Source organism: Neopsephotus bourkii, unplaced genomic scaffold (genome assembly GCF_033783945.1).
Source record: "Neopsephotus bourkii isolate Nb327-2 ecotype Australia unplaced genomic scaffold, CSIRO-AGI_Nbou_v1 NB_1139, whole genome shotgun sequence".
Taxonomy (NCBI): Eukaryota; Metazoa; Chordata; class Aves; order Psittaciformes; family Psittacidae; genus Neopsephotus; species Neopsephotus bourkii.
The window spans coordinates 133,935-154,349 of record NW_026901625.1 but is presented as its reverse complement, the minus strand read 5'-3'; the positions used below and the strand labels follow the sequence as shown (position 1 = coordinate 154,349).

At 36.3% G+C, this 20,415-nt stretch overlaps 1 protein-coding gene across 1 annotated transcript; it reads left to right on the top strand.

Moving 5' to 3' along the window:
- The first annotated feature begins 130 nt into the window (after positions 1–130).
- Positions 131–20,415, top strand: SYCP1 (synaptonemal complex protein 1). Its single transcript, XM_061362763.1, has 31 exons — positions 131–315; positions 1,333–1,414; positions 1,581–1,627; positions 2,928–3,092; positions 3,911–3,978; positions 4,154–4,227; positions 5,046–5,104; positions 5,984–6,053; positions 6,669–6,742; positions 7,673–7,781; positions 8,059–8,153; positions 8,291–8,475; positions 8,760–8,827; positions 9,899–9,960; positions 10,374–10,478; positions 11,387–11,490; positions 11,774–11,891; positions 12,228–12,298; positions 12,945–13,026; positions 13,143–13,205; positions 13,531–13,593; positions 14,255–14,317; positions 14,913–15,029; positions 15,699–15,809; positions 16,438–16,530; positions 17,207–17,281; positions 17,582–17,641; positions 17,782–17,961; positions 18,926–19,069; positions 19,430–19,516; positions 19,600–20,415. The coding sequence occupies exons 1-31, from the start codon at positions 208–210 to the stop codon at positions 19,741–19,743; spliced, it is 2,946 nt and encodes a 981-aa protein (XP_061218747.1). The 5' UTR covers positions 131–207; the 3' UTR covers positions 19,744–20,415.

Here is a 20,415-nt window from a genome sequence, read left to right as displayed (position 1 = left end):
CTCCCCTCAGGATCGCTCCTCCTGGGAACCGCTCCGCCTGTAGCCGCCTCACCGGCCCGGGCGAGCGCCCTGCCCGCAGCCACCTCCCCTCCCGCCTCGGGCGCGCGCTGCCCCCTTCCCGCCTTTCTGCCGTCCCTCAGCAGACGGGGCCCGGAGCGGCAGTCATGAGGCGCTGCCGGTGACGGCCCCCTCTTACTCCGCGAGGCCATGGAGAAAGAAAAGCCGTTCAAATTGTTCGTGCCGCCGCGCCTGAGCAGCGGCCAAGTGTCTGCAGTCAAACCCCAGGCGAGCGCTCGGGCGGCGGGGCTGTGTCAGGTAAACGGCGTTGCCGCCTGCCTTACCGTGTCGCTCTGGAGGCGACGGCTGAGGAGCGGGGTGGGAACGGTGAAAGAGTGGAGGGTCTTCTGAGGAGCAACCAGGCTCTCCAGTCCTGAACCTCCCTCCCGGAAAGCACATGCATGTAAATACGTGAAGTGTGGGCGCTGAACTCGTTTTTCTGCGAACTGTTGAGATTGGTGCTGGGGGGGGTGGAGGGGGTGGGGTGTGAACATCTCAAGTTTTAATTTCAATACTTTTACCTTTTTTTCCTATCGAAATTGAAAAGAATCACCTTTCGAGCATCTGTTGTGTATTTTAACTGTGCGTCACCAGTGATGAAACATGTCTGACGTGGGCAATTCGGGTAATAAGTGGGATGCACACCACTCAGATACCCCTACTGGCTTTGATTTATTGGTCCGGCCAGATCAAGCGTGCAGAGAAATGTTCTGTCTATGCTCTGAGAATTCAACAAGATACTTTCTCATGTTTAGGTGCCTCATGAAATAAGTTTAGATTCCAGTGTGATATTCTGACAGGAGATGAGTTACACTATTTACAAGGCAAATTTCTGTGATGCTTTATAAAATGGAATGTTCATGCTAAAACATAAGCAGGTGTGTTTTAGAAGTACTTTTGGGAGTAAAGTAAAATATCAGTATCAAATACTGGACAAGGGGGGGGAATCAAATTGCTTAATGAGTCCTTTGCCATGAACTGTGTACAGGCATGCAGCAGCTAATAAATTCTTGTCATCAAAAGCTTCCACATTGGCCACAGCATAGTCTGTAAAACAATCGACGTAAGACTAACAGTTTGAAAAGCCACTGTGAAGTAAGAATTACATGAGAGTGCCAAAGCCATTACCAATACCTTGGACTTTGCAAATTGTGGACAGTTGATGGATTAACGAAAAGTCTATTTTCATGTTAGCTCATGTAATTTTTTTTCCTGGTTTTTATAATCCTTCTTTACAAATCTACATATCAGAAACTATTTTTTTAATTTGTGCAGGGTTTTAACAAATGCCCAGATGATGATTTTATTTTGCCGTTTGTAATGGGTACACCAAACCGTGGTGAAATCACTGACCCTGGTAAGCCTAAAATGAGCCATTTACTTGGAACATTCTTCATATATTTTTCATATAGTTGTCATTTTTCATGTGCTGTTTATCAATTTCATAGCTGGAACTCTTATAAATACAGTCCCACTGTTATTTTTTATTAGATACATTGATCAAAATCTCTGTAATGTTTCAGATGCCATTTCACAGGAAGTAAAACTTGGCTCTGAGGTAGATGAAGAGGTCAGATAAGTATAAACTCTGTTTATCTCATTTCCTAGGGCCTCTTAATTTGTTCTCGAAACACTGTCTAAAGCACTATTCAGTAGATACTTCAGGGCTAAAGGGAGTAGCCAGAGGGGAATAATAATTTTTTGTCTTCTGTTTAAAGCTGAGTCACATAGAGAAGGTATTTGTGATTCAGCGGAAAAAAACCTTTACATATTAAGGTGATCTTTTTTTTTTTTTTTTTTTTTTAAGGGCCTGGTAGGTCTGTGAGTTTTAATCAGAAAAAGGTTTAGGCACTGAAGTATCTTTGTGAAATTGGTTCTGAATATTTTGAAAGGCAGAAGGATTGAAGTCAAAGCATTCTTTGGAGAATTGAAGCAGATTATCCCAATTGCCTTGTCTGGCTTTATTTTATCTATAAAACAATGAATTTAGTGGAGGGGTTTCCTCAAGCATTTGATTCTTCTTACAGCATCTCTACCAATGTTTCTCTGCTTTAGTGAAACTCAGTAAAGCTATTTAGTTTTTTTGCAGTAGCTTCCTGTGCTTTCCAGATACAAAATGCTGCGTGCTGCAACAAAATGGAACAAATATTCTTGAAGTCCTCCTAAAGATTTTCATATCCCTGAGGACTAAACTTCTTTTAGTCCTAGTAGCTATTAAAGTCAGGACTCATTTTACAATACCATGGTGCAGCCAAAACGTGTAGTGTTAAGTGACATCATACCTCAAACAAGCTGCAGATCTGCCTTGTGGTCTGTGTACTATTAACTGCCTGAGCCACTGAATGAATGTTCCTTGTACAGTGCTTTAAAGACATTCAAAGAGCACAAAGTTGGTTGCTTTTTCTTCCTGCTTTATGTATGAGTTAACAGCAAAAACTTATCACAGGTAGTCCTGGACAAGATCTCTGAAGCAGTTTAACTTAACTCAACAGTATCTCTTGAAGTAAGAAGAGGGAAATGGTGCGCAGAATGGGAGGAATCCTGCCTCTACTGATCATTATAGCAAAACTTTTATTGACTTTTGATGGAGTGCATTTAACTGTATCTTTAAGAATATCTGTTTAGCAATGTCAGTGTATCTGAGGGCAGTGGGGTATTTTTCACTTTTGTTTTTGAGTCCTACTTGTTTTGTGATGTGCAGTACATGCACAGAGGATGCACAAAGAATTAAACCTTGGTTCTTAATAAGCTTGTGTCGCCATCTGTGGAAAAGGAATTACTCCTGTGATATTTCTAAGAGATAAATACCTATCTACAACATTATTAATTAAATAGCATTTGAGATTAAATTGTGGAATTTGTTTTAATAGAATGTAGAAACAGTGAATGAGTTGTACTCAAAACTCTATAAAGAGGCTGAGAAGATCAAGCGATGGAAACTAACTGTAGAGTCAGAACTAAAGCAGAAAGAAAGAAAACTGCAGGAAAACAGAAAGATTATTGAAGCACAACGTAAAGCCATTCAGGAATTGCAGGCCAGTATTGTACCATATCCACTGAACATGTAAAGAGAAAGTTCTTCCTGTTGTAGTATGAAAATATTAATGTGATTAAATATTTAAGAATGTTGCAGAGGTTGAAGTATTTTTGAACTTTCAATGTGATGACTTCAAAGAAACCATTTGACTGGGTACCAGTGACCTATTGCTGTTATTAAAGGAAAAAGTAACATTTTGGTTTCTAAAAATAGTTTTCCTCATTTTAACACTGTGCATTCCATCTTTGTATTATTTACATACTCATCATACTGTGAGTGTGCTGAAACCTGTTCAAGACTCAGTAAGTTTTGATCTTCCTTGTAGCTGTAAAGTATGCTCGTGCTTTTTTCAACATATACAGGAAATGCACTCTGCTTTATCCTAGTTTCTAATCTTGTTGGTAGTGATGGACACCTTTGTGACTGAAATACGTATTTAAAACTATTTATTTGTCTTTCTTTTTTGTTGTTGTTGTTTGTTTGCATTGGTTCTGTGACTGAGTTGTCTCTGATTGCTGGGCTTTTGCTTTGAGAAAATGATTATTCTGAGAAAGGGTGTGCACCTGTAGCGTGTGAATGTGTGGATGAACAACATACCTGTGAGGGTTTCAGTTACTGGTAAATTATTGTTTATTGTTAACATCTTTCATGCCAACTGTAACAAAAGATGGTTCAGTATCTAGTGCCCGATAAAATGGGTTTTACTGTCTTCTGATGCAGAAAATTACTTTTCCATGTGAGATCTGAGAAGGGAGTGTATTTCTAGTGCATTTTCCAGTAACAGTGTGGTTTTTTGTTTGTTCCCTATGAAATTAGTTTGAAAATGAAAAGCTAAGTTTAAAACTGGAAGATGAGATATCTGAAAATAAAGATCTCTTAAAAGAGTAAGTAATACAGTCAGATATATTTTTATGAAAATAATTTGTTTTCATGCTGAGAACTGTGCTAGTAGCTGTTAAATCATAAAGCTCATCAGGGCATTTACAGTGTTAGTACTTAGGTATGCAAGTACGGTGCATTCCTGTGACAACATACTATGGTATTTTTTCCCTTTTCTAGAAACAGCGCCTCAAGGCATTTGTGTAACCTGCTTAAGGAAACCTGTACTCACTTCACAGAGAAGTCCACCAAATGTAAATGCTGTTTAAATTTTGATTTGTTGAAGTAAAGGTACTTCCAGCTTTCTCTAATCTAACAAAGGAAAGAAGCTGTCATTCAACTGCAAATCTGTTTCCTGGTTGAGATAAACTGTATGTGACTGCATCAGAGCAAGATTAGAAGTGAAGCCATGGGACTAATACACATATGTTTTTTGTACTGTTAAATCTAGAGGGTTTCTGAAGTCAGTATGACAGTTTGCTAAAAGGTTACGTGCCTGGAAGCTATTTAGGTGTCTGAATACTACTACTGGTTTAAGGCAGTGTAAGCAACCCTGATTAGCCACTAGCAGTCACTCCAGAGGAGTGCAGGTCTCCTGAAGTGCTGTCAGTCCGCTGGTGTTCTTCAGTCCCATCCAGGTACCTTGAATATGTTAAGATACATGAGGTGGAGATGAAATATTGTTACAGTTCTGTAACGACAGTTCTGTGGTCTTGGGTGTCTGCTGATGGGAAGAAATTCAGTGCTAAACCTTGTATTACAGTTATTCAAACACTATCATTTTTGATCCATTAATAACAATATTACTCTGTCAGAATTTAAATATAGTAACATAAATTGATCCAGAATTACATCACAGAAAAAGTGAGATTGCAAAGGAAATTTGAAAGCTGAGCTTGCTTGATATTTCAATGGAACATACATTTTGCACAGATTATATAACTTTTAGCACCCTGATTTTTAAATAAGAGCCTGTAATTACTTTTCTAATTTATTATGCTGTTTAAGTGTAAGGGCTTGGACAGCTGACATCCTTTTTCAAAAGGAAAACTGTATGTTCTTACTTTGATAGATGAACATGAAAGAGAAGAAACCAGACAACTATATGAAGAACTTAATAACAATGTTGAGGTAAGTGATGTTGCTTGTAACAAGGCTCAGATGTGATCTGAGTTACATGGATATGTGGAGCTGTCTGAATGATGCGCATATCTTGAGATACTGTTTGTACAGAGAATGTCCTGTATTGATAACGTGATTGGAACAGTCACATGTGATGCAGGAAGTCTGATTTTCAGTTCCTTTTCAAGAGTAATTTTTTGTATTGCACGGAGCATAGTAATGGGATAAAATGCAGCACTGTTTGGGGTGGGTGTAGATACACATCATCTGCTTAGCATTAGGTGACTGCCATAACTTCTGTCTGCTTTCTGTGCTCTGTTTCACCTATCTGATGATTTCACAGCATGGCTGAGGTTGGAGACACCCTCTGGAGAGCCTCTCCTGCTAAAAGCAGGATTAGCTAAAACGGGTTGCTGTGTTCAGTCAGGTTTAGGGGTCAGGTATATTAGGGTTATTCTGTTAGATAATTTTATGTATTTATAATAGAAAAATGTGGGACATCATTGTTTGGGAGTGATGAACCTGATATTAAGCCAGGTCAGAGTGTACATGCTATAATGCTTAAATACTAATTATAGGTTGCTGTGACAACTAAGAAAAGCAAAACTCTTCGATTGTGTTAGGTATCTACAAACACAGACCAGTAAAAATGTTTCTTCCTTGAAATTGTTTAGACCTTGAGTACAGAAATTCTTAAACCACAAACTTTGAAAAGTTAAAGCATTCTGTTATCTCAAGATATGTTTGTTCTTTGAATTTCATTTATAACAAAATTTCTCCTACAACTGTAAATGAGCTTGTAACACTGTTTACAAAGCATAAACATTATTCTTCATTACTGAATGTACTTAGTTTTATATGAACTTACATACTGAGTTTTATTTTTAGAGGATGATAGTGGCATTCGAAGAGCTTCGTGTGCAAGCAGAGAACACCAGAGTGGAAATGTGTTTCAAATGTGAGAACTCTGTTTATTGTTTTAATGCTGCAGGATTAACACTTTTGTACTTCATAGATTTTATTGCATTCAGTTTCAGGGTTTCAGAACAGAAAGATACAACGTGCTGAGGTGGTGAACAGTTAACACTGACAGTTCGGACCCACTTCTATTCATGCTGCCTCCTTTTAGATGCCTGAGCCCTTTTATTGGTTTTCCACTGGGTCAGATTTAAAACTTTATTTTTCAGATAGTCACTGAAAAGTCTTAAGTTTTATCTGTGAAGTACAGGTGTATTTAAATGAAAATGCACTAGTGGGCAGCCACAGAAATTTTAAGTAAATATTTGCTTTCTTTACAATATTTTGTGTCTCTTTCATTTTTGCATGTGCACTTATGTTTGTTTCTTACAACAAACTATTAAACAATTAATGGAATACTGGACTAGTTCTGTGGAAAGCTGGCACAAAAATTATTTTGTCTGATTAGAAAATAATTCAAGCATGACCTCAGTAGTTACTCTTTAGGAAACAACTTATATGGCAAATGGTAAGCAGTCTTAAACTGGAAATTCTATTTAACTTGGAGTATATTTTAGCTTGTGTATTAACTGTGGACATTACTATTCCTCAAAAGTAAAAGAAGAAGCAGAAAAAGTGGACAAGCTTGAAAAAGAATGTCAACTGGAAGTCAGTGTGAAGGAAAAGCAGGTTTGCTCACTTTTACAATCTAATACATACAGCTTTAGTTTTGAAACAAATCTTGTGGTTTCTTTAATATTTGAACTCTTTTTTGGTTTTGTGACTGATAGGTCAAATGAAAACAATTATTTTAAACGTGCTTAGTTGTTTGTAATTGTATTTTGGAAGGGTGAAATGAAACTGCTGTATCATAGCAAGGGATAGTTTAGTGACAGGATTTAAAAACATCATGTAAGGGCTGGATTCTCTTTTTGTTCTCTATACATATACTTGCCTTTTTCAAGTTGCTTGTGTAGAAGCAAAAAATTAGCAAAGCAGTCATTAGTCCTCATAGTTAAGGAAGGTATGGTTCATCTCTGGTAAAAGGAAGGTGTGAAGAAGGATTATAGTGCATATCAGATCACAGGCTGGTAAGAGAGTTTAGTAATCTGAGATTAGAGTAGGGTTTTGTATTGATGATGAAGTATTATAAGGGAAGACTAATCAATTTGAGGAAGTTAGTTGCGATAAGAATTTTTAGTTTGTACGCAGCAGTCTGAGAAACTGGGCACCCATCTGGGTCTGGGAAGGTCAAGAGTTACTTGTTTTTGTCAGGATGGGTGAACGAGTCTATGATTCTGTGATACCGCAAAGGGCCAAGGAATTTTTCTCAGGATCAGTAGAAAGGACAAAAACAATCATCTGGAGCTGCATTTAAGTCAGATTCCACTAACTGTAGCTATGTTCCAGTATCTTTAGTCTGTTGAAATTAATATTTTGAATTTGAACTGTAGAGTTTTTTCATGACAAGAAATGTGACTTGATCAATATTTGGCTAGGATTGACCACCTTGTTTAACTTGACTGGCAGTAGTATGTTGCTAATCACACACAGTGCACAATCAAAATGAGAATCTCCTTTTTTATAGACTTCATGATGATATTATTTTAATTTTGTCAGATTTCAGCTCTTACCATACAGAGTGATGAAAAAGATTATATAATAAGAGATATGGAGACTCAGCTGCAGGAATCAAAAAATAAGATTGCTGACTTAGAAGAAGCAAAAAGTAAGAGCTCTCTGCTGCATTAGCATGTAGTTAGTTATAGAAGTATAGGGAACAGAATGATGATAATTTTACCCTGTTACTAGTCAGCAGCAGAATTTTGGGTCCTTGCAGGCCATATTTTTGTGTGGAACAGAAACTGCTGACAAACTATGACATGAATACTTTATATAACTTTTGTTCAGTTAAAGGAACATATTAATCTGTAAAATAGGTATGCAAGCATTTTTTAGTAAGTCTCATCTTTTTCTTAAATTTAAGCATGTATATTTCTGCTTAGGACATGAAGAAGAAATGTTGAAGAAGTCCCAGATCAGTCAAGAACATCTGAGGGCAGAACTGGAAGAGGCCAAAGTTTCATTGAGAAAAACAGAGGTACAGCTTGCTTATAGCTTTCTAGTGTAAATAGATTAGATTACTAATTGCATAAATAATTAGTGATACTTTAGGTTTGAAATAGTTGTAGCTGTTTGTTGCAAAACACCTTTAGAAATGATATAATTCCTTTGAAGGTTATTCAAAAGAGCTTAGAAACTGAATTGCAGACTGCAGTGAAAGCATTAATTGAGATGACTGGAGAAAAAGAAGCACAGGTGGAAGAATGTAAAAAAACTAAGGCTTTGCATGCATCCCTGAGAGAAGAGTTTGAGACTTCCATTTCCAGTTTGAAAAGCTTGCTGCAAAAAGAGCAAAATAGGTAAATTAAACAGTTTCAATTCCAAGAATCTCATAGGTAAAACACTAGATTACAGAGCTGCTGAGGATAAAATGTCTCCAGAGAGGGAGACTCCACAACCTCCCTGGGCAGCCTGTTCCAGTGCTCTGCCATTGCCAATGGAAAGTTTTTACTCATGCTGAGGTGAAAATTCTTGTGTTTTAGTTTATGGCTGTTGCACCTTGTCCTGAGTTTTTATTATCCTTTGGGTTGCAAATGCAGCCCTTTGTACTATACTTTTTTTTTTGCAATTACCATTTCCTTAGATCAGAGAAACATCACGATGAGTCAAAGCTGCTGACCTTGGAGCTCAGAAATAAATCTGCTGAACTGGGTAAGGTTTATAGAAAGAAAGAAAATGAGCTAGGTAATAAAAATGTTTTTTGGTTTTATAGCACCCTGTACCTGTCAGGAATACGGAAATCCATTTTTACTTATCTGACTCCCTTTGGTAGTTGTTGAAGCTGGCAACAGTCCCACAGCAGTGCTGTGCGGAGCTCTAGTAGTAAGACCATAGGTGCATGGATTCTCCTGGAAGTCATTTTGGTCTCTCTGCACTCTTCCAGTTAAGACCTGTTAGAGAGGTGGTGTTACACTGTTAAGCAGCAGATTCCAGGAATTTGTTCTGCAGCTTTCAGCAGGGACACATCACTTACATTAAACTTTCCTGCAGAGCACTCTCCCCATGTCGGATGTAGAATCACACTGACAGCAGTTAGCTTTAAATGTCGTTTAGATCTTCACTGCTTATCCCCCAGAGGAACAGCTTTCTCTTTAGCACTGTTTTCCCAGTGCGCAGCATGTGTCTCTAGTCCTGATATGATAGATGAGAAATAGAATTTTATGCCCTCGTACGTACTGAGGCCATCTAAGGAAAAGCATTCCAAAGTTAGCTGCTAATGCTTGTCTGGAACAAGGTAATGTGACCTCTGAGAATTCCAGATTAAAAGTGTATTTGGTGTCCAGTACTTGCAAACACCACCAGTAATGCGAAAGTATCTATAGAAAACCTTTTGAAGTCACCAGTAAATGATTTGTTTTTTCAGCATATCCATGTGATTGTTTTCAATCCAGATATTTTTGTCTGGAAAAATGCAGATATATCAATACTTGGAGATGACTCCATTCTGTCAGTCCACAGTTTATTTGACTGTGGAAAACACAATAGCCTCTGGATTTTATTGAAGACAAATCATTAGTTTCTTTTCAAATATATATTTGCTAGTGTCTTTCTAAATAGTTTTTTTCAACTCTACATTTCAATTAAGTCATAATTTAGCTTTACAGTTTCTGAACTTAATCCATCAAGTTTTGAAAGCTGGGTACTGCAGAGGGATAAATGCTTTCTACTCCTGATAAATATGTAAAACTGTTTCTGTTTAATTTTACATTACATGTGCTGTAGAAGAGATGACTAAACTAAAATGTGACAAAGAAATGCAACTGAAAGAGCTGTCAGAAACACTGGTAAATGTTCATTTTATTAGTCTCATGGGATTTGCTTTTCATCTGAAGTCTCTCTTGCTTTGGAAGGATCTTAGGTACCATATAAAAACACTGTCTAATCTGCTTTAATGTTGCAATTAATCTTCCTTACCTGTTTGGGGCTTTTCCTGTGGTGAACTTTAGCTCAAACCTCATGAGCACCATGAGGCTGAGGGATCTACTCATTTTTGGCAGTAAAGAGAATTACTTCACAAATCTGTTGTGATCATTTTGCTGTTTGTAGGGTGTTAGTTATGGTGAGGCACCCTCCATACTAAGAAAACATTTAAGAGCCTGCAGAAAGGTCTTTTTCGGGGTATAACACCATGTTTTTTGTTCCTTATGTACTGTGCATTGAATTTTCTGACCTGAGATTCACTGATGTTCTTAAACAGGGAAAAGTTGAAGCACTTCTAGTGAAGAAGCAAGATCTTGAGGCTACTTTAGAAGATTTGCAGGAGAGAGAAGAAGAAACGAAAAACGTTCTCCAAATCAGAGAGGTCTGAATAAAAAGTGATAATAACACGTTATTACTAGTTATGTCACACTTTATCACTTGTACAGAAGAATGTAAGACATACCACATAGTCAGACCAGTGCTCCACCCTACGCTCTGCTCATGACAATGACAGCAGAAGATACAAAGTAGAAGAGTCTGTTATCTATAGTCCATTGCCTTCATCTTCCTACAGTAGCTGTATTAAGAATGTTTGAGAACACATCCCTGTCAGTTGTCTTTGCTATCAGTTTATGAAATAGTTCCTGTTCACTCGTACTCATGCTCCTCATGCTGTTTGTCTCCAGAGCCTTCTGTGATACGAAATTTCTGTAGTCTACTATGTGCTGTGCCTGGAAACTAATCCTTCCCCCCTCTTCTTCCCTGCTCCCCCCACCTCCCAAAAACTGCCTGTCAGTGCCTGTGGTACCAGTATATCACCAGTTACTTGGAGGAAACAGTATTCAAAACATTTCTGTATTATGAACTACACCACATTACAAGGTTTGCCTTAGCTTGTAATGGCAGCAGATTTCAGAGAGAAGAGTTTTGCTTTGTGGTTTGAGATGGATCCAAAAATATGTACTTATTCTGTCACACAGTATTGCATTTCTGTGGGTTTTTTTATTATTTTTTTAGGTGAACAAATGTCTTTATTTAAATTTTAAAGTTACTTTGGTCAGTGACTTCGCAGACTAGTTGGACTTATAATAGTGACACAGTTAGTACTTGTATCAGTTCAATATCTAACCCAGCTTCCTCATCACCCCAGAGAGATGTAAAGATACATGCTGGCTAGTTTACAGCGGGGATGTCATTTTGTTTCTTTGTAAAACTTTGTGTTACTCTTCATTTCTGGTAGCTTTTGTGACTTGTAGTTTACATATCTACTCAAAACACTTCCTTTTGCAGAAAGAAATCCAAGATTTGAAAGTCCAACTGAGCAATACAGCTGAAAAAGAACAAAATTATTTAGACCAGTTTAAGGCATTGAACACAGATCTTCAACAAGAGGCGTATGATTATGTTTTTTTTTAAATAGTATTAAGGTTTCTGTGTGTGTGTGTGTTACAAAGAAGTTACTTTGATACACCATGAAATGATCTATGATTGCTTTCTAATTAAAGTTGAACCTGTGCACATAGTATGACATCTGTTACATACTTACATTTATAAATTTGTGAATATGGGACTGGACTTCTTCAGTGGGAAGTAACATTTTTGTACCAGATAAATTTAACTTAGAAGGAAATTATAAAATACATGTTCTTAATCAACTGACCATTTGTTTTAAATTAGGCTAAAGAATGAACAACTGACAGCATACATCAATGACCTTTCATTAGAAAAAGAGCAAATAGCACAAGAGAAAAGTGCTATGGCTACAGAACTTGAGAAACTGCGAGAGAGTCATGAGGCAAGTTCACAGTATCACAGTATGTTAGAGATTGGAAGGGACCTCAAAAGATCATCTAGTCCAATCCCCCTGCCAGAGCAGGAACACCTAGATAAGTTGTAAACTTCCAGCTGTTTTTTAAAAGACAACATTCAATTTCAAATACAAATCCTGTGGGAAACTACAATATGACATGGTTATTTAGAGAATCTGAACTATTTTTTGTGTTTAAAATATAAAGGAAGTACAGTTGCCCTTGTGAATAAGGAAAGTCAAGATGATGCTTAGGATGTCTTCAAATTTTTTCAGATGGCTCTTTGAATTTTATCCATCTTACTTACATGGGTCTTTCTTTAGGATAGTAGGAAAAAAGAAGAAAATGCAAAGCAGTTAGTTGAAAACCTGGAAGAATCAAATGGCCAGCTAAGGCAAGTAAAGCCAAATATCAATATACGTGTCATTAAAGGAAGTAGATTCTGTTCCTTCACAGTTAGTTTCAATGTTGGGTTCATATGCTGCTTTCTCTGATTTTTAATCTTTTTAGGTTCTATAGCTAAACAGAAATTAGTATTGGCCATGCAGACGTTTCTACAAATTAGCAATACCTATTGTTACGGGAACCATTTTTGCCCTAGCTTTATATTACGTACAGAGAGCTGTCCTGTTCTGCATTAACTTAGGGGTGGAGTAAATAAAAATAGACATGAAAGGTTATGGAGTGAATGTGAAAAGGTGAAACTGGTTCGATGTTACTCTCTGAAGTAGTCTCTGTACCACCAGCCATTAGACAGGCAGCCTTCATGTTTCATAGATGTGTTACTATATTACAGATTGAAATATAATTTTACTCAAGTAAGAGGAACATCTTTCCATATTTACAAAAATCTGTCCAGTTCAGACACTGACTTCTCAGTCACTTTGTATCTTTTTAAGAACATTTTCATGGAAAAATTTATGAAGTTTCTCATCAATATTAACAGCTCTCCTTAGAAAATAAAGTATAAATAGCAGTAGTAAAAAGAAGTTAAAGTTATTAAATAAATATTTACTGATGCTTTTTAATTTGGCATTTAGAAATGAACTGGAGTCTTTGAAGGAGAAGATGGCAAAGAAAGGTGAAGAGATTAAAAGTAAACTGGATGAAAGAGAAGAAAATGTATGCCATATCCTGTGCTTTATCATGAAAATACATAAGCACATCTCTCTTTTTAACACCATAATGGATTTCAAAATCTTACTGTAAAAATCAAAGGTTTATAATTCTAATTCCAGGCTAAGAATATTGAAAATGAAATGTCAAGAAAGGAAAAGCAGCTGAAAATTCTAGAAAATAAGGTATGAAAATTTAGCTTTGCATGGATTGTCGAGAACTTCATACGAGATTATTGTTACATTGTGAACTTACTCCTTTTTTCTTTTCTTCCTAAACTCTATAACCACTGAGGAACTGGTGCACTGCTGCTAATGCTGGTGGTACTGTGCTAGCAAAATCCTTGTAGTACTTTATGGTTAAAAGTCCAGTCGTTGTCACACATGTGTTTCAGACCCATTGGAATTAATCAGACTATGCAAGTGCATGTTTAAGAACATTGACAGTAATCTCTAACACAGAGAGTAATTTTTGGATCGTATTAACTAATGTTTGAAATACCTTTTTTAGTTGAATAATTTAAAGAAACAAGTGGAAAATAAGAACAAATGCATTGAAGAGTTGCAACAGGAGGTATGTACAGTTGTTAAAATTCACATATACATAAAACATAGTGTTTTGTGGTAACTTTTCAACAGATTTCGTCTGATGTGATATCTTTAGAAATATCTATGTAATTTATAACATTTCTTATCCTAACTGATTAAATTAAGGAGTCACCTTTGGAATGACTTGATCTTTCAATTTATCCTTCTGAAAAATGCAAATGAAGAAATAATAACTTTATTGTAATACAGTACATGGTATCACAGATATCCTTAATATAGTGACCTATCTCAGTTACCAATAGTAGAAAGGAATTGTACATTAGGACAAGTTGTTAATAACTGTACTGTAAAAATATATAACTTGTATTTTTTTTTGTCATGACATCTGCACATTTTTTGTCAGCAGCATTTTGGTTTTTCTCCCCATTGAGCACGCTCGTGTTATTCTCTGCTGTTGCCCATGAGGAGGCTTTCATAAGGTCATCTAGTAACAGTACTATTCAAGTGAGCATGAGCACTCTTTTGCTTAGAAACTTGATCTGGAACCTGAACTGCACAACAAAAAGGGAGTTAACCTGCTTGCTGAAATCTGGAATGAACATTCCAACCTACTTGATGCAGTGAAATCGTTACATAGTTCTATGAATTTATTAAAGTGTAGTGCTTGTTTTACTTCATTTTAACAGAATAAGCTGCTGAAAAAGAAAATTACTGCAGAAAACAAGAAGACAAGTATTTATGAAGGGAAGGTGGGTTTAAATAACTATGTGCAAGAGGAGGGCAAAGGACAAAGACCAAATGCTTGAAGTCCCAGTGTAATTAATGATAATACATGTTAAAAATGTTCTTAATTGGTTTAGGGATCTGGGATACAGATTTCTACAGGAATGAGCCCATGAGGTGTTTCCAGTTTTAATCATTGGACACTGACAAGGCTATCAGACATTTATAATAGACGGGCATCACATCTCAAGGAATTATGTTCCTAAGCAGTCCTTGTTTTTTTTTTTGGTTGATAGTGCACTGAACATTATTGAGTAATGCCACCCACTGAGACAGAGAAGAGCCTTGAGCTTTAGGACTGTGTTATTGACAGAGGTGCACAAAACTGGTGTCGTCTGACTTTCCAATTGTGGTGTTCCCATTGTTTCTTTGAGCATTTTCTAACTCACTGCAGGCCAAGGTTCAATTCTATGAAAAATCCTGAACATTAAATAGGGAACAGTTCAATCACATGTTTGAAAAGTAACAGAGTTCTTCTGCTTGAGCATTAGAGGTAAAAATAAATCATTGGCGTATTTGTTCCTGAAAAAAATAACAGCAATAATTCTGCATTCTCAAAAGGTGAATAAATTAGAGTTAGAGATGGAAAACATGAACAAGCAACATAAGGAAGCACTTGGCATCTATGAAAAGGACATTGAAGCAAAAAAAGTAAATGAAAATAAACTTCTTGAAGAGGTGAGAGCTGTTAATTTTACTGCAACTTTGATATTTGTAATATGTTGCTTTTATGGAGCTGTATCAACCAGAGTTTTGCTCTTACATAGCAGTCTTACCAACATAAGTGGAACTCCTTCTAGATGATTTTAAGGTCCTTTCCAACCCTAACTATTCTATGATTCTATGATTCTTGTGTATGCAGTGCTTTAGTATCTTAGAGCCGTAAGCTGAAGTGTTTGTATATGTCTTTTTAGGAATAAAAAGCCAGTTAAAAAACCTTTTTTGTCAAGGTACTGTTCACATAAACTCTGTTCTTGGTATAAATACTGCATAAGCAAATTAGACTGTAACTTTTCCTAGTATTTTTCTGCCCTCACTTTTTGAATGGTAGTATCTAAATACATGACGGCAGAGGGCTTGAAATGGCTGTGTGGTTTGAAATGACACTTGTCTGCCCTGGGGGAATGGCTATAGTTTTAATCTAGGTTTATTTGCCTATTTTAACAATATCTGTAAAAGATGTAAGATTTGAAAAACATCTTAAAATCAGATTAAGACTACACTAAATGAGATTTACATTGTAGAAACATTGCATCCACAGGAATAAGAAATAATGAAACTAAGATTCTTTTAAAAAATATGTTGTTGATAATTGTTCATGAATTAAATGAAAGCTGTTACTAACAGGTAGAAAGGATGAAGTTGCTTGCTCATGAAGCAGCTGCAATTCAAAGAGAAACTGATATCCGATGTCAGCACAAGATAGCTGAAATGGTGGCACTTATGGAAAAGCACAAGGTAAGAGATGTGACTGATTTATGTGATGTGTAATGTGTAATACTGTGCCAAATAAAAACCTGTAAAAACCAGAATATTACAGATTGGAAAGTGAAATTTCTTAATAAAGACTTGAGTCCAGAAAATAAAGTTGAACATATGCTGACATCTCATCTAAAAATAAACTCATATTGTGAATACGTGCTTTATTGGCAGATACATTCCAGTTATCTAAGTTTTTAGGATGTTTTTGGTTTGATAGTCAGGCTTCTTTTGGTACCATCCTAATGCCATGTGGTTCAGTATCAGTTTGGGGCCTTTCAGTTGGATCACTTTGGGACCTTCGGCAGTTTAACATATGTTAATTTACATTCCTAATGACACTGGTTTGCAGTATATTTAGCAGGTACCATTAATACAGATAGTATGGCTTTTATGGAGCACATACCACTTCCAGAGACAAAGCATTCTCTGTCAGCCCACAGAATAATACTGCTCCTGCATTTTCTGGTTCACAGTTTCTGCTGAAGTGTCAATGTTAATAGCAATTTTCAGATGTTCAGAAGAGCATTATTTGAAAAAAGGAGTAATGTTTTATTTAATGCTAGGTCTGTCATGTTTTGAATTTGTTGTTTGTTTTTTAACATAGTGTGAATATGATAAAATGGTTGAAGAAAAAGATACTGAATTAAAACTTTATAAAGTAAAAGATCAAGAGCAGTTCTCATCAAAGAGAGCACTGGTAAGGTGAACTCTTCAGCACTGACTAATTCAATGGAGGGCTACTGTCCTGAAAGTGTAATATGATTATAAATATCTTATTAGACTTCTTGCTGTTTAACACATGGGGGTTAAGTGTCTGCTTTAGTGGGAAGAGAACAGTAAAGATCAACCCACTAATTTCTGTTTGCTGTTATTTACAGGTCTTATTCTGTGCATTAAAAAAACCACACCTGTTCCTAAAAATACATCTGAGTAGCTTTGCTTTTCTGTCTGCTTTTCATGGTAGTGTGTCATGTGTTAACCTCACTGAATAAGAAATGTTTGTATTAAATAGTTTGGTTCCACCTCCCCCCCCTCATTCTCACAAGTGTTTGGAGTTCTTACCTTGAACAGATCTGGTCTAGTGCCTGTTTCTTAGTACCTTAGTTTCTTAATTCAGCTCTTTTAAAAACAAACTGAAACAAAACTTCAAATCTAGAGTTGCATCATCCTCCCCCAGCTGCTTCTTTGATCATCTCCTATCCTAGTGATGGAATCACCCCTCAGCATAACCTTATGAACAAGTAGCTCTCTCATACAAATGGAAATTTCTTTTGTTTATAAGGAATATCACTATTAATTACTGTCTCATTTTGCACCATGATCTTTTTTCCAGGTTAACCATAGCTAATCCTATCCTATCTAATTGTTTCTAGGAGAATGAGCTTTCATGTTTGAAAAGTGAACTGTCATCCCTTAAGGGACAACTTCAAGCAGAAATTGAAGAGAAGGTTTGGTTTGGTTCAGATTAGATTTAGCAGTTTGGGTGACATGCTTGGCCTGGTCTTGGGCACTGTAATAATGAGAGCTATGAAGTGCACTTTTGATTCTAAGTCTTGCTCTCACTTGCTGTCTGATTTCAAGAGCTTGATGTTCTCTGAAGTCATTATGTCTCATTCCTTGTGGTAGTGAGTGTTTTGCATTACTCCTCAATTATTAAGCAATGAGGAAAGCATGGAGAAAATATCAAAGAAAGATTTCAACAGCTGAATTCAAATACAATATTTACTTCCTATTACAACTCTTTTTAGGAGAATCTTGCAAAAAAAGCCCCCCAAAATATGGTTCCTGAAAAGGAGAAGAAGCACAAGGTACCTTTAACCTTATCATTAATTAACTTTAGATTTTGGTAATATTTATACATGTGCAATCTAACCGAAGTTCATGATAAATAATCTACATTCAACAAAAGAGACTGAAATGCTTTTAATTTAAACCTCTTTCATGTTAGAAAATACAGACTCATTTTGCTGAGACTCCTAAACCTCAATTTGATCTGGACTGTGAATCAGTTAATGTAAAGAATAAAAAGTCTCCAAATGATATTCCTACAAAAGTCAATGTGATGGAAAAGACTAAAATGCCTCCTTCAGTATCTGCAAAGAGTCCCCTGGGTAGTCCATCATTCAAGGTGTGTAACTCGTAACAGTGAACTGGTACTTTTCTGACTGAATTTCTTATGTCCATGTAGCTGCTTATTTGTTTTTTGTTGGAATAAGCAGGCATTTAAAGGGTAGATAGCCACAAAACCCAAAAATGTATTCCATAGGAATATCAAAAAGCAGCTTGTATAATGACTCCTACTGTGTGTAATTTTTTCTTGCTCAGTTCCTTAACTTGTCTATTACCAGTAACAGTTCTTGTCCTAGAGGGACTGAGTTTAATAATGCCTCTAGAATTTTTTTACTTGAAAGTGATGTCTCTTTCTAAAGGCACATTTTTTCTCTATGGAATAGAAAATAGCTGGTGTTGCTGTAAAAACTGGCAGAGTATTCCTGGGTGCTTCAGCAGAACTGTAAAACCTCATGTAAAACCTGTCACCAGCTCACACATGATGTTTGTTTCTGTTGTTAAAATACAACTGCCATTTTTCTGTTATCCTTTAAAAAAAGGATTGCAGGGTTCTATTGCAATGTCTCTGAGGAGTTTAACTTCTAGAAAAAGAACTATTTAAGTAAAACCAACCTTGTTCTTGGTGTCAGTAGCAGTGTCTTTCTGAAAGCTTATTACTGCAGTTTGTTTGATGGCATTTCCTTAGCTGTTAGTTATAGGCTGTATGTAGGAGCTACAATTTGGAATACCCTGAGTTTCTGTAGATAAGCATGAAGAAGTTACATACAATCAGCCATAAAACTCAGTTCTCCCACAGCTTCCTGTCCATTCTCCTTGTTTGGCAGCAAAAAAAAGGACTTTGTTTGTTTTCCCTTTGTCTGGGTTTATGCTCCACATTCTGGATAGAATGATAATGAATTGTTCCACAGCACATCTCTAGTCTTCCTGCACTCAGTCTGTAAACTGGGGTGTGAGTTTGGGTTTTATGTTCTATAATTGACACTGAAAATAGAATGAACAATTACAAGTATTCTCTTTCTCAGGCCTACATGATAAAGACTCCTCCAGTACAGAAACTGCAGAGTGAAAGCACAAACCTGCTCTCAGAGCAGAGCATGAGGAAAAAGCAGAAAGTGCTGCTCCAGCTGGACACGCAGTCAGACAGCTCTGAGCACAACGACCTCCTGGTAAAATAAGAGATTAGAGAGAACATTTACACTTCCTTGTGCACACTGCTATATATAAGAATGTATAGAAAGCATGTGGGGTTCCAAGACAATATTTATGTGTATACTTGTATTTCAGTGTTTCTCTCTGGAACTGCATTTCTATGTACAGAATGAGTAACTCTATGACAGACAGTACTGCTATAAAAAGCCTATTCAGTCATAGAATAACATTTTATATTGTTTTTATTGAACTGTTGAGGCTTCATAGTAACATCCTAACTTTTATTTAATACTCTAACACACACAACCCCCCCAGGAGAAAAGGAAAAAAAAGTATAGTTTTGCACATAGTTTAAGTAATTTTTTTTTTTTTTTTAGAGCCTAGTCTCAGAGGAAGAAATGTTTAAAAAACTGTACAGGGATTATCCTCAGGCTTCACAATTATATACCATGACACCAAAAAAGGTACATTAGCATTTGTTTTCACAATAAAACAGTTACTTAAATGGATTATGGGAACTACTGAATGACTTAATTTCTCTTCTTAGAAACCAGCTACATTAAACGTGAAGACCCCAGGCTCTGTACTGAAACTGTCAACCATGAGGAAGATGCGTGAGGCAGGATGGACAGCAGTTTCCAAACTGGACAGGAAAAGGAAAATGAAAGAAGCTGAGAAGCTCTTTACTTAAAATGACAAACTGACCAGTGCCCTAGCATGGTCTGATGAGTGCAGGCACAGTAGTAGTATTCTCTCAGAGTTAATACACTGTTGCATTTTCCTGTCATACTCAGTATGTTTAATACTACGTTCATTTCCTTTATACACATAAATGTTCTAGATATGTAACTCCATCCACCTGCAGAGCAGGTTTTGCATTTCATCCCCTACGCTACACAAAGTCGGTAGACAAATCAGCCCATTTTTGAATGTTGAGATTGGTATAACTACATAGAAAGCTGTTTCAAAATGAAATACAAAAGTCTGGCATTAGAAATACTGGTTTTAGAGAAATACAGTTTTGTTCTTTTAAATTTATTATCTTTCTCTTAATACATAATTCACAAAAGGGTATCACTTAAAGAAATCTTGAAGCTGTTAAACTGCATGTGCTTTTACTTGACATCATCTTGCTTTTCTGTTCATTTTAAGTGTTACTAGAATTGTCTTTTTAGACTGTTTTGTTTTCAGTAGCTCCTATTTCAATATGTTAAAACAGTTTCAAAACTTTTACATTTGAATTTCCAATAGAGCTACTTCAGTTCAAAAAGATTTTGGCTTCATGAGGAAAGAAATATGTACATGTTTTAAGATTGTAAAAGCAATGTTAAAATGTTATTAAATTGTTTGTCTGAAACATAAA